The sequence below is a fragment of the Gymnoscopelus microlampas genome (assembly GCF_963454915.1).
Source record: "Gymnoscopelus microlampas genome assembly, chromosome: 7".
In the NCBI taxonomy this organism is placed as follows: Eukaryota; Metazoa; Chordata; class Actinopteri; order Myctophiformes; family Myctophidae; genus Gymnoscopelus; species Gymnoscopelus microlampas.
Window position 1 is genome coordinate 55956866 of NC_139944.1, and position 15000 is coordinate 55971865.

The 15000-nt window shown below is 43.4% G+C and overlaps 1 protein-coding gene across 2 annotated transcripts in view; it reads left to right on the forward strand.

Annotated features, from left to right (window-relative positions):
* The window catches only part of ikbke (inhibitor of nuclear factor kappa B kinase subunit epsilon), a 33184-nt gene that overhangs the window by 7106 nt on the left and 11078 nt on the right, over nucleotides 1-15000 (forward strand). For both annotated transcript variants that reach the window (XM_084061521.1, XM_084061522.1), the window contains exons 6-14: nucleotides 887-1068; nucleotides 2218-2378; nucleotides 4709-4819; nucleotides 6188-6367; nucleotides 8093-8292; nucleotides 9250-9308; nucleotides 9974-10065; nucleotides 11901-12002; nucleotides 13102-13159. In XM_084061521.1, coding sequence (XP_083917647.1) covers nucleotides 887-1068; nucleotides 2218-2378; nucleotides 4709-4819; nucleotides 6188-6367; nucleotides 8093-8292; nucleotides 9250-9308; nucleotides 9974-10065; nucleotides 11901-12002; nucleotides 13102-13159 — 1145 coding nt within the window. The remainder of the gene's footprint in view (nucleotides 1-886; nucleotides 1069-2217; nucleotides 2379-4708; nucleotides 4820-6187; nucleotides 6368-8092; nucleotides 8293-9249; nucleotides 9309-9973; nucleotides 10066-11900; nucleotides 12003-13101; nucleotides 13160-15000) is intronic.

Genomic DNA, 15000 nt, shown 5'->3' on the forward strand with positions numbered 1-15000 from the left:
CCTTTTCCACCAAAAGATGTTTTGGTTCTAGAACGGGTTCCTTTCTAGATTCTTGGAACCTTGGCGCTTTCACGGAACTTCACCATGCAGTTTAAAGCAGAACTATTGTAATAGGGGGCTGAATGGTTCGAGAGCCCGCCTGGGGTTAGCAGGAGTCCCAAGTTGCCCCAGGTTCGATTCTAGGTCTGGCCAGCAATGTGTTCGAGTACGTGTCCATTTAACGGGGGAAATCGTCAACGCCAGTTACAGTTTCCCTTTATTTTTGAACGATTATTTTGTTTGTATGGCATCTGCGTCTTCCAACCTGTAGAATAGTGACACGCCCACTTTGGTTCCCAGTTCAGGGCAAGAAAAAACGAGTATGTTTTGGTTCCAGTTCCTGACCAACTTTTAGGGCTTCTTTATAGTTGTTCAGGGACGTGCACAGATAGACTCTAGGTGGTGCTAGAGCACCTGCCCTTTGCCCTCTTGACCAGAAGTGCCATTTTTTTCCCAGTTTACAGCAGGGTTCTTCAACAGGGGGTCCGAGACCCCTTGGGGGTCCTCAGAGTTACTACAGGGGGGGCCGCCAAATCTTTATGTGACATGATTTTTCTTTTTACCATAACCACTCGAAACCTAGCATCCCTTTTCTGAGGAGAACTTTAGCCAAAAATAGCAGATCTACAAGCTCACAACGCCTCGCGCTGCGAGGCGTTGTGGGCTTGTAGATCCGCTATTTTTGGCAAAGAGGTATAGGTGTAGAGGGAAAAAAGAGCAGACTAAGTAAACAAAAAAAAGTATAATTTACTTGAGCACCTGCCCCTCAAAATGTCTGTGCACGCCACTGCCCTTTACTCCCTGACATAAAACAACTCTTCCCTCCTCACTCCTCTCGTTCTTCCAGTGCATGGGATGAATCATCTCCGTGACAACGGGGTGGTGCACCGCGACATCAAGCCCGGCAACATCATGCGTCAGGTCGGCGACGACGGCCGGTCCATTTACAAACTGACTGATTTCGGCGCTGCTAGAGAGCTGGAGGACGACGAGAAGTTCCTGTCCATCTACGGGACCGAAGAGTATCTGGTAAGATGAGATAAGAGAACGCTCCATCGCTGGAAACCTTGTACTGTATGTCTGTTCATTTTTTTATCATTGCTTTTTCTCCCCAATTTTAAGTCGTTATGCCAATTGATTCCTCCCCTCACACATTTCTGTGTTGTCACTACTGCCAGTGGTGTAACTAAGTACATTTACTTAAGTACTGTACTTAACACATCGGGTGCCAAACACGGTCTGAACCGTGTGTTTACATAGTGGCGGTTCCGCTGCTTCGGTGCCGAACACGGTCTGAACCGTGATTTCAGTCTTTTTGTTTTTTTTTGTTTTTCTCCGCGCGGGCGGGGCTAGAGCAGCTCTGGGAGCACCCATTGTAATCCTGCGAAGGAAGTGCCAGCGCGATGCCCGATCCCCCCCCGTTGTAACTCGCCAGGGTAATGTTATGGTTCCAGGCTGTAGCCAGGCTCATGGCACAACATGAATCGATGCTTTTTTTTGCGTGGATTTGCTTGTAACGCACGCGGAATCTTTAAACAGCAAAGCGCAGTCAATGGGGAGAATGCTGGCACCCACGGTAAGTTGTTATGAAAAAATGCTGGCAATAATGGCGATGTGTTAAGTACAATTTTGAGATATTTGTATTTTACTTGAGTATTTCCAATTTCCAATACTTTTAGTTCTACTACTACACTACATCTCAGATGCAAATATTGTACTTTTACTCCACTACAATTATTTGAAAACTTTAGGTACTAGTTACTTTGCAGATGTAAATTATGATGTTACAGTATAGAACATACATTGACCACTTTAGCCCTATTTTATACCTAGGCTATTTGAAAATTGCCGATCTACAAGCTCACAACGCGTCGCATCGCGACGTGTTGTGAGCTTGTAGATCTGCTATTTTCAAACATTTTAGTACTTTTTCTTTTGGTACTTTAAGTACATTTTTTTTCGGAGAAGAAAAAAAAAGGTGGAAATGGAAATACAAGGTTTTCAAAGGGGATGCAGCTGGTACTCTGTACCAAATGAACTTTGATGACTTGTTGCGCAGAGCGCATCGTTAAGAAAAGGTAGTGTACACAGAGGTGTTGTCACTGTGCGTGTGTGTGCGCGCGCGTTTGTGTGTGTGTGTGCGCGTGCACGTGTGTGTGTGTGTGTGTGTGTGTCTAGCATCCAGACATGTACGAGCGTGCAGTGCTCCATAAGCCCCAGCAGAAAGCGTACGGTGTGAGCGTTGACCTATGGAGCATCGGCGTGACCTTTTACCACGCCGCCACGGGGAGCCTGCCCTTCACGCCGTACGGGGGACCCCGCAGGAACAAGCCCACTATGTGAGTATTAAAGTCACACGTTAACAGAGGCTGGAATCAGCTGTGGGAAATATGCAAGAAGCAGAAGACATACATGTAACATCACATCCTCAATTTCACTTCTCCAGTGTACAGTATGGACATGGTGCAAGGAACATTGTGAATGCATATAGAGAATGAATAATGTGAATGCATATCTCTGCTTTCGGGCAGAAACCAGATATGTCCACAATATTAAGGAAATGAAAAAGGCAACGACACAACACATCCTCATCACAGTTAGTATGTGAGTTAATACATTGTCAGATACTTCTCAAAGTGGGGTACGGGGACCCCCAGGGGTACTTGAGGCGGTTCCAGGGGGTCCCCAGCTAAATGATGGATAGGAACCAAATGGACCCTTATGGTTCTGTAACTCTGAGAGTGTACAAATGGAACCAAATGGACCCTGACGGCTCCATTTGGTTCCATTTGTACACTCTCAGAGTTAAATTAACATCGATTTTATAATATAAATTCAGGTCCCAGAGGTATAAATGCCATTAAATGGGGGTCCGTAGCCTAATACATGTCAAACTGGGGGTCCTTGACATTAAAATGGTTGAGAATCACTGCTAGAAAGCCGTGTATAAACCTTCTCTTATTGGGGTCCCTGGCTTATCTTTTCAAATAGGGGTCCGCGGGCTAATAAGTGTCAATTTGGGGGTCCTTGACATGAAAAAGTTTGAGAACCACTGCTTTATATTATCATCACTTTACCCCCATACAGCTCAGAATCAGAATCAGAATCAGGTTTATTGTCACATCACAGGTTTACAAGGTAAAAAAGTGGGTGAAATTCGTTTTCGTACATCGTTCCCATCGCAACGTTATTTCCATAGAAACCCGAGGGGGGGGGGGGGGGAAGAGGGGTGGGGGGGTAAGTGGGAAGGAGATCAAACAAGAGAACCATAAAAAGGCCAAACAAGTTATCTACATATTTACACTAGTACCTGAGATAAAAAAAATATGACGTAGGTGCCTGAGCATAGCAGCAATGTATGTATACTGTGCATGATATACTTACGGACGTTAAGGTGCTTAGAGAAAAAAAGAAAAGCACAATAAAAGACAAAAAAAGTCAGTGCGTTATACATGGCATGATGGTGCAAAAAAGTCAGTGCGTGTCGACCGCATAATCCACATAAGGTAGACTGACCCTGGTATAATCCGCAAGTAGTTCCATGAGGTAGAGCAGAAAAAAAGAAAGTCACTTGTACCTGGTGTAGTCCACAGGTGTGTTCAAGAAGAGCAAAAAAAGGTCCGCGACCAGATGGACAGTACCGCCTGTTGTCAGTCTGCTGAACGAGGCTCATGCCTCATTCAGCATTCTGACAGCAGCCGCATTAAAACTGCACCGCAACCTGGTGGTGGTACTCTTGATACTGCGGTAGGGCCCCTTGCCCGGTCGTGGTCGTTGTAGGGTTTTGAACAGTTTGTGACTTGGGTGGTGCTTGTCCTTGATGATGCGCTTGGCTTTGACCACGCACCGCTTCTTGTACAGATCCTGGAGCGCCTCGGAGCTTGTCTCCCATTATGCGCTCTGCTGATCGTACTACTCGCTGTAGGCTGATCTTTTCTCGGGCCGTACAGTTCCCATACCAGGCCGTGACACAGCCTGTTAGGACGCCTTCAACCAAACTGTTGAAGAGAATACAGCTCAAGTGGAGTTAGGAGGTATTTGATCATAAAACCCACACACAGAGACGTAAAGGATGTTCAATAGCACTGATTTATTAAAGAAAATAAAAAGTTGAAAAACTGAGATAGTTGTTTTTTTCCCGACAATGCCCCACCCGGGATTCGAACCCAGGTCTCCCACTTTTAAGACACAAATATCTACCACACTCAGTCAGTCAGTCAGGAGGCAATTCCCACTTCTCTTCAGGGGAGAAATTGTGCTTATGAGCTTAAAGGTACCTGTAGTACTACTTGTCAACCAGTAGGTGTCAGGGTCTAACCATCTCTAACCACTGTAGATGTACTAACATACTCTACCACACAGATTGGTTTAAAAACAAAACAAAAAAATCATTAAAATAAGCAGCTTTAATTCCTTGTGTTAATACAAAGTGCTACAATATACTGAGTATACTGTATATAGAATATAGAGTATACTATACTCCACTGTGAGCCACTGTGAGCCTGATCTGTGTGTGTTTGTTGTGTGTAGGTACAAGATCACTACAGGTAAACCCATGTGTGTGTTTGTTGTGTGTAGGTACAAGATCACTACAGGTAAACCATGTGTTTGTTGTGTGTAGGTACAAGATCACTACAGGTAAACCCATGTGTGTGTTTGTTGTGTGTAGGTACAAGATCACTACAGGTAAACCCATGGGAGCCATCGCTGGAATCCAGCGCACAGATGACGGCCCTTTAGAGTGGAGCTACCATCTACCTCACAGCTGCCAACTGTCACAGTACGTGTGTGTGTGTGTGTGTGTGTGTGTGTGTGTGTGTGTGTGTGTGTGTGTGTGTGTGTGTGTGTGTGTGTGTGTGTGTGTGTGTGTGTGTGTGTGTGTGCATGTGTACATGTGTCTGTGTGTGTGTGTGTGTGTGTGTGTGTGTGTGTGTGTGCATGTGTGCATGTGTGTGTGTTCAAGGAGATAAACTGTATGTGTTCACTTGTATTTTTAACCCATTAAGACCTGGAACTGTGTCATTTTTAGATTTGAGCTAAAAAGCATTATTTTACACTTTGGGCTATTTTAGAAAATTTTGATGGGGGTCAGCGGCCAAATACATATAATTTTGGGGGTCCTTGACATGAAAAAGATGGAGCACCACTGATATAGAAACATACGTTTTCAAGAATACTGTTTTTTTATTTTTTTATTTATAGTCCAGGGGCCAAGCCATATTTTGGTACCACCTAAGGTGACCGTAAAGTTTTTGTATTTTTGTCTTCCTACATGTCTCTAGTTTATATTTTGGTATGATAACCCTTCCAATCTTGTAGCTTAATGGCAGTTATCACTACCTACCGGCTAATGTATCCGGTAGGAGACACAAAGTAGAATCTTTGTGTCTCCTACACCCGGGCATCAAATTATTGCGACAAAAAACAAAATATATCCATGTATTCAAGGCTTCATGGGGTGTGCAATTGATAGAAAATAAATCATTTTTTGGGTGAACTCCTCTTTAAGTTTCCCAGGGGGACTCTCTACCCATTCAGCCATGACCACCCTAGACCGAAGGAGGGTCAACTTTTACAAGCTTATGGAAAGCAGTCTTTTTGCAAACATCAAAAATCTGAGAAGTTATCAATTGCACACCCCATGAAGCCTTGAATACATGAATATATTTTGTTTTTTGTCGCAATAATTTGATGCCCGGGTGTAGGAGACACAAAGATTCTACTTTGTGTCTCCTACCGGATACATTAGCCAGTAGGTAGTGATAACTGCCATTAAGCTACAAGATTGGAAGGGTTATCATACCAAAATATAAACTAGAGACATGTAGGAAGACAAAAATACAAAAACTTTACGGTCACCTTAGGTGGTACCAATTTGTGAAAATATCAGTGTTGGCCCCTGGACTTTAGGAGACATGTAGAATCGGCTTCAGGCCTCAATGAGTTAAGGACAGAGAGCCATTATATATTTTGGGTTGGTCATTCCACATTTTGGTGGCAGTGTAGTTGAATGCATTATTGCCATTATCATCAGTGCAGAGAAACCCTGAGAGAATCCATCCGTGCCCTTGTTGTCTCTCTCTCTCTCTCTCTCTCTCTCTCTCTCTCTCTCTCTCTCTCTCTCTCTCTCTCTCTCTCTCTCCACCAGGGGTCTGAGGGTGCAGCTGGTCCCGGTCCTGGCCGGTATCCTGGAGGCTGACCAGGACAGATGTTGGGTCTTTGACCAGTTCTTCACGGCCACCACAGACGTCCTGCAGCGGAGGCCTGTGCACGTCTTCTCCCTGCAGCAGGCCAGCGCTCACTCCGTCTACATGCACCACTATAACACGTAAACACACTGTGTCTACATGCACCACTATAACACGTAAACATCTAGTACATTCAATCCGCTTCTCCGGAACTACTCTGCCGGGGCTGGGGGAGAGGAGAGGCTCTGACACGTGGAGGGACTATAGGCTCTGTGGGTGGCCTCCTGGCCGGGCTCCTCCTTCGTCTCACCAGGTCCAGGACCTGAGCGTTGCACCAGACTCCCCCGCTCCAAACATGCGTGATGGTTTCTTGGGCCGTGGTGGTGCTGCAGGCTCCCCTTGCGGCTTGCTTGAAAGGCCCTCCTTAAAGGCCTCACTGTGGGTTTGTTGGGCTTCTTCCTCACGGAAGACACAGGCTGGGGCGCTGGTTAACCCATACTGCTCCCGGATGCCGTCTACATTCCGGCTGTCAACCGTCTCTCCAGTGGTCACCAAACTATTCCTGGGTTGTCACATAGTCTATTCCTATGAGGAATATTCCTATGAGCCACTATAGATATCTATGTAACGGGAGAATAAATCATGTTTTCTAATGCAATGTCTCCATAGGGGGATGTAGCTCAGTGGTAGAGCGCATGCTTCGCATGTATGAGGCCCTGGGTTCAATCCCCAGCATCTCCACTCTTTATACAGTAGATCAAAGGGTTCCCAAACCTTTCAGGCCGAGAAGGCCCAAAATAATCTGGAGACTCACCACCCTGACAAGCACTTGTAATTGTAGGAGTTGAGGCGTTACATTTAGTTTCACTCTGTTCCAAAGATAAACGTTGTGAAAATAGCCGATCTACAAGCTCACAACGCCTCGCACTGCGAGGCGTTGTGAGCTTGTAGATCGGCTATTTTCACAACGCTTGCCTCTTTCTTACGTAATATTAACAATCTGGCCAATTTGGTATTAACCAATTAACACCGGTAAAGCCTGTAGTACGTTGTTATGCCTTTTAAAACCGGGAAAGCAGCTGTGTGATTTTAGATGTTGCTATGTATATAGCAACAGGAATTGTTTCACATTTTTTGGAATGGAAAATAGATGGGTTAAAAGGGTCTTAAACGTCCTTAAATTGAGGAAATATAAATGTGCAGATACCCTGTATACACTTATACTGTATGTTGGTTTGTTAACCCATTTAGACTTGAGGCCGATTCTAAAAACGCCTTCTAAATCCTGACCTAAGTTTTCTGAAAAAGTTTTCTGAAAACACAAATGTATGTTACTATATTTATATACTGTACATGCAACAAGAACCCCAAAAGGGGTTTCCGCCCTCAAAGGTATAGTCACAAATAGGGGTTCCCGCCCCAAAATGGGTTAACTGTTGAATGAGAAAACGCTGTTGCACATTAAGCTGGGGACCCCCCCAAAATAATGTGGGGACCCACGACCCCCAGTATGGGAACCACTATATAACAATAAATCATGTTTCCTAATGTGATGTGTTCATAGGGGGATGTAGCTCAGTGGTAGAGCGCGTGCTTTGCATGTATGAGGTCCGGGGTTCAATCCCCAGCATCTCCAGAAGTAGACGATTAGCCCATTCAATCCGGGAACGCATCTGTGTCACTTTAGATCTTTGGCTATTCAATCAGCAGCTGAAATATTAATGGGAAACGGCCTTTGTAATCTATTTGTAATCTCTGTTCAAAATGACAAGTTGACATGAAAATGTTTCAGAACTACTGATTTAACTTGACGTACAGCGCCCCACGCTCACCTCTCTCTCTCTCTCTCTCCCTCCACCCTCCAGGGTGTCTGTGTTCCTGGAGGAGGTGTCGTCTCAGACGGGGGTGGGGGTGCAGGAGCAGCACCTCCTCTACCTGGGCCATGAGCTCCACCTGGAGGGCGGCATGAAGGTGGTCAACCTCCCCCCCACCTCCCCCTCCAGGCCCCTGATGCTGCTCAGCCAGGGGCCTGAAGGGCCCGCCGCTGGACTGCCCTGCAGGGAACGTAAGATGCACGCGCACACACACACACACACACACACACACACACACACACACACACACACACACACACACACACACACACACTTATAGTGTACTTAACATCTGTATTTGCGTTCACATTTAACAAGAAATTCTTGAACACAAACAATAGTACATGCACAAATTTGGTAAAACTCAACAATAAGTGTTTCAGGATACAGATCACGGATACAGGAAGCATCGCCTCCTCCATATATGGCGACTGCCAATGAACAGAATTCAGCCAATGTCTTATCAGCTCTTGACTCGGGCATTCCTGCAATCTGCAGGCCTCTCACAACAAATGTATGGACATTACCGAGGCTTCCAAATACGAACACAAGCAGTTTACATTTGTAACCAAGCTTGTATAATATAGCATCCGTAAGACGTTGGGACTGCAAGCTCACAATTCATCACAGAGCAACATATTGAGAGCTTGCAACGTTAGTGCCATCCATGGGGGTGTAGCTCAGTGGTAGAGCGCATGCTTCGCATGTATGAGGCCCTGGGTTCAATCCCCAGCATCTCCAGTCTTTATAAACCATTTAAAGACTGGAGATATTGCCGGTGCACAACCGGCAATAAGTATAAATCAGGCATAATAACTCTTAACCTTAACCTCTAAATCTTGTTTTTTTACATAACATAAAATACCGGTTTGTCCTGTGCGTTATTGTCTTTCTTTAAACATAAAAACTAATATCTGAAATTATACTATATACTTGTGGGGACATTTGCCCCTCACAAGTATAGTATATACACACATACAGTATACAGCACACACACACACACACACACACACACACACACACACACACACACACACACACACACACACACACACACACACACACACACACACACACACACACACACACACACACACACACACAGAGTCGTACCAGTTCCATAACTGTATTGTGTCTCTTCCTCGTAGCGGAGACCCCTGTGATCCCCCCTAAGTTTGATGTCATGGCCGACTACAACTTCTCCAAGGTATCACTGCTGCTGTTTCTTTATTTGTCTCCCAGTCAGACTCAGAGACACAAGAGTGACACACACAGTACAAGTGTAACAAAAGGCAGAAGTTTGTAACTTTTAAATCTAAATGTTTGTTTTGTGAAGCAAGGACCCATGCAGGAGGCCTTCTGGCGTGGTAAATAGTTACCCTATATTGTAAAGCTGTCATGTTCTACCACATTCATGCTGTTTGAACATAATTCAGGCAGCACTACTGTATGTGTATATCAAGATTCAATTCATTTTTCCAATGTGTGGCCCTTTGCTCACATTGTCAAAGTCAGTATGGCCCTCTGGAAATACCAGTCATACAAAAGAAAGAAAATCCTAGTGGTCTACACTTTGGCACAGATGTGTGCGACTGTTACATCAAAGTTGAACTCTGCAGGAACACTTTTTTTGAAGTGCAAAATATTGCTGTTATTAAACAGGGTGTGATATAGTATTCCGGTGGTAATCATTGCTATAGAGTTTTATTTTTATTTTTTTTGCCAACTGGGGTCTCCCGTCTATCCAGCACTTTAGTAATCAGAAAATAGAACTTACGGTACCTCTCTCTCTCTCTCTCTCTCTCTCTCTCTCTCTCTCTCTCTCTCTCTCTCTCTCTCTCTCTCTCTCTCTGGTTCTCATAACATCTACAGGTGGTGGTAGGAGTTGTCCACCAGTATCTGAGGATAGTGCACTCTCTGCACACACACAGAGAACTGCTGCTACAAGGATACTACAGCTACATGTGAGACACACGCACGCACGCACGCACGCACGCACGCACGCACGCACGCACGCACGCACGCACGCACGCACACACACACACACACACACAAAACACACACACACACACAGTCTTTTATTAGAGTCTTGCCCCCTAGCCAGTCAGTTGATTCAGAACGCTGCTGCTCTAACTAATATCAAGAAAGTGTATCACATCACTCCAGTTCTTAAATCCTTACACTGGATTCATGTGTGTCAGAGAATTGCATTCAAAATACTACTATTTGTCTATAAAGCTTTGAATGGTTTAGGGGCCAAAATACATTTGTTTCCATAGGGGATCCATTGAGTACAAAGGACCCCAATGGAAACAAACCATAGTGCCTCTTTTTTAACCCTGGAACGCATTTTTTATTAGGATTTAGAAGACATTTGTAGAATCTGAACCTCAGGCCTTAATGGGTTAAAGCAGTGGTTTTCAACCTTTTTCGTGTCAAGGACCCCCAAATGGACACATATTAGCCCATGGACCCCCATTTGAAAAGATATGCCAGGGACTCAACCATTTAGATTTCTTGGGGGTCCCCATCTACACTGTATCACCATCATTAGTGTTCATGTAACTCTGAGAGTGTACAAATGGAACCAAATGGACCCGTGAGGGTCCATTTGGTTCCATTTGTACACTCTCAGAGTTACAGACATATAAGGGTCCATTTGGTTGCTAATTATTAATTTGTCTGGGGACCCCCTGGAACCCCCTCAAGGACCACTGGTGGTCCCCGGACCACTGGTTGAAAACCCCTGGGTTAAATTATTCAATCAATTCAATCAATCAACCTCGTAGGATATCATGAACCATCCAGATCTCTTGAGGTCACCTGGGAAAGGATCTGCTTTCTGTCCTTAAAACCAAACATAAACACGGGGGAAGCAGCATTTAGATCTGGAACAAACGCCCAGAAAACTACAGTGTCTGCTGCCACTCTTATTTCTTTTAAAACACAACTAAAGACCTTTCTGTTTGCCTCTGCCTTTATTTTTATTTTTATTTGAAAATTTATTGGAGGATAAATCCCTTGAGATGTATCATCTCGTCTTCCAGGGGGTCCTCAGGCACAACATACAAACAATGACAAAAAACAATCACAAAACATTCACTAACAAAACATACACATGAGACATACACATAAGGGCTCTCACACCATCCCAGACCGTACTACATCAGCAACACATGTCATCTAAAAACTGAAAGTAAATAATGAGAAAATAAAAGTAAAAAGTGATCTAAATACAATCAAAAACAAAAATCAGAAGCAAGAACAGTTCGTTTTAAGTGAGTCAAGTAAGGACATTTTGGAAACAGGAAATGAAATAATTGATCTAATTGCAATTGGTAAATTGTTCCAGTCAGTAGGAGCTTTAAACTTAAAAGAACGTCTTCCAATTTCTTTTTGTATACTAGGTGTATCAAAATAAGGTTGTTGAGTGTGTCTTGATGGATAAATTGAACGTGTGGATGTAAAAGCTCTTTTAAATAAGATGGATAATTAAAGTAAATACATTTAAAAACAGAAAGCAGCCAATGGAAATGTCTCCTATCACCTTTGATTGAGTTATTTTTCTTTTTTTCCTTTTTCCTTTTTCCTTTTTCCTTTCTGTTCTGCACTGTAACTGTATCTGTACATATTTATTTATTTAGTTGTATGCATCCTAATGTCACTGTATAACTGTGTTTCCTATACTTACTATAAGTAACCTTGTTGTTGAAATGTTCTCTACAAATAATGTTCTCTCCTTGTCTAATTACCTGTCCTTCGGTCTGGACCCCCCCCCCCCCCCTCCTCTGATGGTCAGGATGAAGATGCGTAGGGAGTGTGGAGAAGCCATGCTCAGCATCACCATGATCGGCATGAAGCTACAGGCCTGCCTCCGTTCAGAACACATGCTGCGCACCTTGTGAGTTCATCCTTTATTACAGTATATCTCTGCTGTTGTTGGGCAGAAACCAACTATGTCCAAAATGATAACTTTTAAGGAAATTAAAAAAACTTTCACATTTTTAAAACAACACAACACTGCCTCATCATAGTTGGTATGGTGACTTTATACAATGTCAGATACTTGAATGTGTTCTTATATTATCATCACTTTACCCACATACATTATATTATCATCACTTTACCCACATACATTATATTATCATCACTTTACCCACATACATTATATTATCATCACTTTACCCACATACATTATATTATCATCACTTTACCCACATACATTATATTATCATCACTTTACCCACATACATTATATTATCATCACTTTACCCACATACATTATATTATCATCACTTTACCCACATACATTATATTATCATCACTTTACCCACATACATTATATTATCATCACTTTACCCACATACATTATATTATCATCACTTTACCCACATACATTATATTATCATCACTTTACCCACATACATTATATTATCATCACTTTACCCACATACATTATATTATCATCACTTTACCCACATACATTATATTATCATCACTTTACCCACATACATTATATTATCATCACTTTACCCACATACACTATATTATCATCACTTTACCCACATACATTATATTATCATCACTTTACCCACATACATTATATTATCATCACTTTACCCACATACATTATATTATCATCACTTTACCCACATACACTATATTATCATCACTTTACCCACATACATTATATTATCATCACTTTACCCACATACATTATATTATCATCACTTTACCCACATACAGCTCTCAAGGGGAGTTTTTTTGACCATTAATGTGGAGATAGTTGTTTTGTCCAATGACCAAGTCTTACTGCTTTATTTGTGTGGGTGTAAGCGATCAAACAAATCTCTAATGATTCCATCTTGCTAAAACCAGTGTCCTCTCCTCTTCCTTCCTCCCTCCCACTTACTCTCACCCCCCCCCCCCCCCTCTCTCTCTCTCTCTCTCTCTCTCTCTCTCTCTCTCTCTCTCTCTCTCTCTCTCTCTCTCTCTCTCAGAGGCCATCATCCTCCAGAAAGCCCAGGCTCAACTGATAACGGCAAGAAGCTGCAGTTGGTGAGAGCCAATCAGATCTCAACATCACAGGAGGGGGGGGGGGGGGGCAACAATGGTCATGAGCCGATATATGATATTCAAGTTCATGGCATAGAGCAGTGGTTCTCAAACTTTTTAGTGTCAAGGACCCCCAAATTGACACTTATTAGCCCGCGGACCCCCATTTGAAAAGATATGCCAAGGACCCCCATAAGAGAAGACTTTAAAGGCTCTAGCAGTCATTTTCAACCATTTTAATTTCAAGGACCCCCAGTTTAACATGCATTAGGGCTACGGACCCCCATTTAATGGCATTTCTATATCTGGGACCCCAATTTATATAGTAAAATCAATGTTAATTTAACTCTGAGAGTGTACAAATGGAACCAAATGGACCCGTTAGGGTCCATTTGGTTCCATTTGTACACTCTCTGATTTGTACACTCTCCATTTGTACACTCTCTGAGAGTGTACAAATGGAACCAAATGGACCCGTTAGGGTCCATTTGGTTCCATTTGTACACTCTCAGAGTTACAAACCTATGAGGGTCCATTTGGTTCTTAACTATCCATCATTTAGCTGGGGACCCCCTGGAACCCCCTCAAGTACCCCTGGGGGTCCCCGGACCCCACTTTGAGAACCAACGGCATAAAGGATAGCTTATGGCAGGGGTCTTTAATGGGGGTCCGGGACCCCTAGTGGGTCCTCAGAGCTACTACAGGGGGGGCAGCCAAATCTTTGTGTGATAGGATCATTCTTTTTTTACATTAACCACTTAGCATCCCTATTCTGAGGTAAAATAGCCGATCTACAAGCTCACAATGCCTCGCGCCTCGGCTATTTTTGTAGTGGGGGGGTCCCTGTTTCATCTCTCTCTCAGCCAAGGGGTCCTTAATTGTCCTGAAAAACGGTGAAGACCCCTGGCTGGAAAGAGGATAGGACAAATAGGGGCAGGAGGTAACTGAATAGATGTACCTGTTATTGTATTGTAAGGATTGTCTTAAGTATCCACAGGTAGTCTCTCTAGACCAGTGGTTCTCAAACTTGTTCAGGTCAAGTACCCCTAAATTAACGCGGATTTGGTCGCGGACCCACATCTGAAAAGAGTTCCAGATGTGGTGTTAAAAATGTAAAAAATATTCAAACATTTTCAAAGAATATCAAGATTTTTGGAAAATAGCTGATGTATGTAGGGCCCTGGGGGTCCCCGGACCCCACTTTGGGAACCCCTGCAGTAGACCACGGACCACCATAACTCTGAGAGTGTACAAATGGAACCAAATGGACCCTTACGGGTCCATTTGGTTCCATTTGTACACTCTCAGAGTTACAGCAACATAAGGGTCCATTTGGTTACTAACTATCCAACATTTATCTTGGTACCCCCTGGTACCCACTCAAGGACCCCTGGGGGTCCCCGGACCCCACTTTGAGAACCATGGCTCTAGACATAAAACTATTCCACAATCTTCCAACACTTCGAGTCTGTAACTATACGCCCCTGAAATATATTTAAAACATATCTTTCAAATATATTTTTGAATTTCCATTTCTGCTGAGCAGCAAGCTAGATAGGCTGTTGACTTGTTTGATTTGCAGTAGGAATCATTTACATGACTTAAAAGGCATAGGTTTGTTTCCTTTACTTAGACTGGAAACATTTGTGAGCCAACAGTCTCTTGAGAGACTGATACTCATTACACTATCGTTTATAAAGACTGAAGACGCTGGGGATTGAACCCAGGACCTCATACATGCGAAGCATGCGCTCTACCACTGAGCTACATCCCCTTTGGCAATATTTCTTACACGTTTCATTTTCAACGACCCCCAGTTTGGTATCGATTAGGCCTTGTTAACA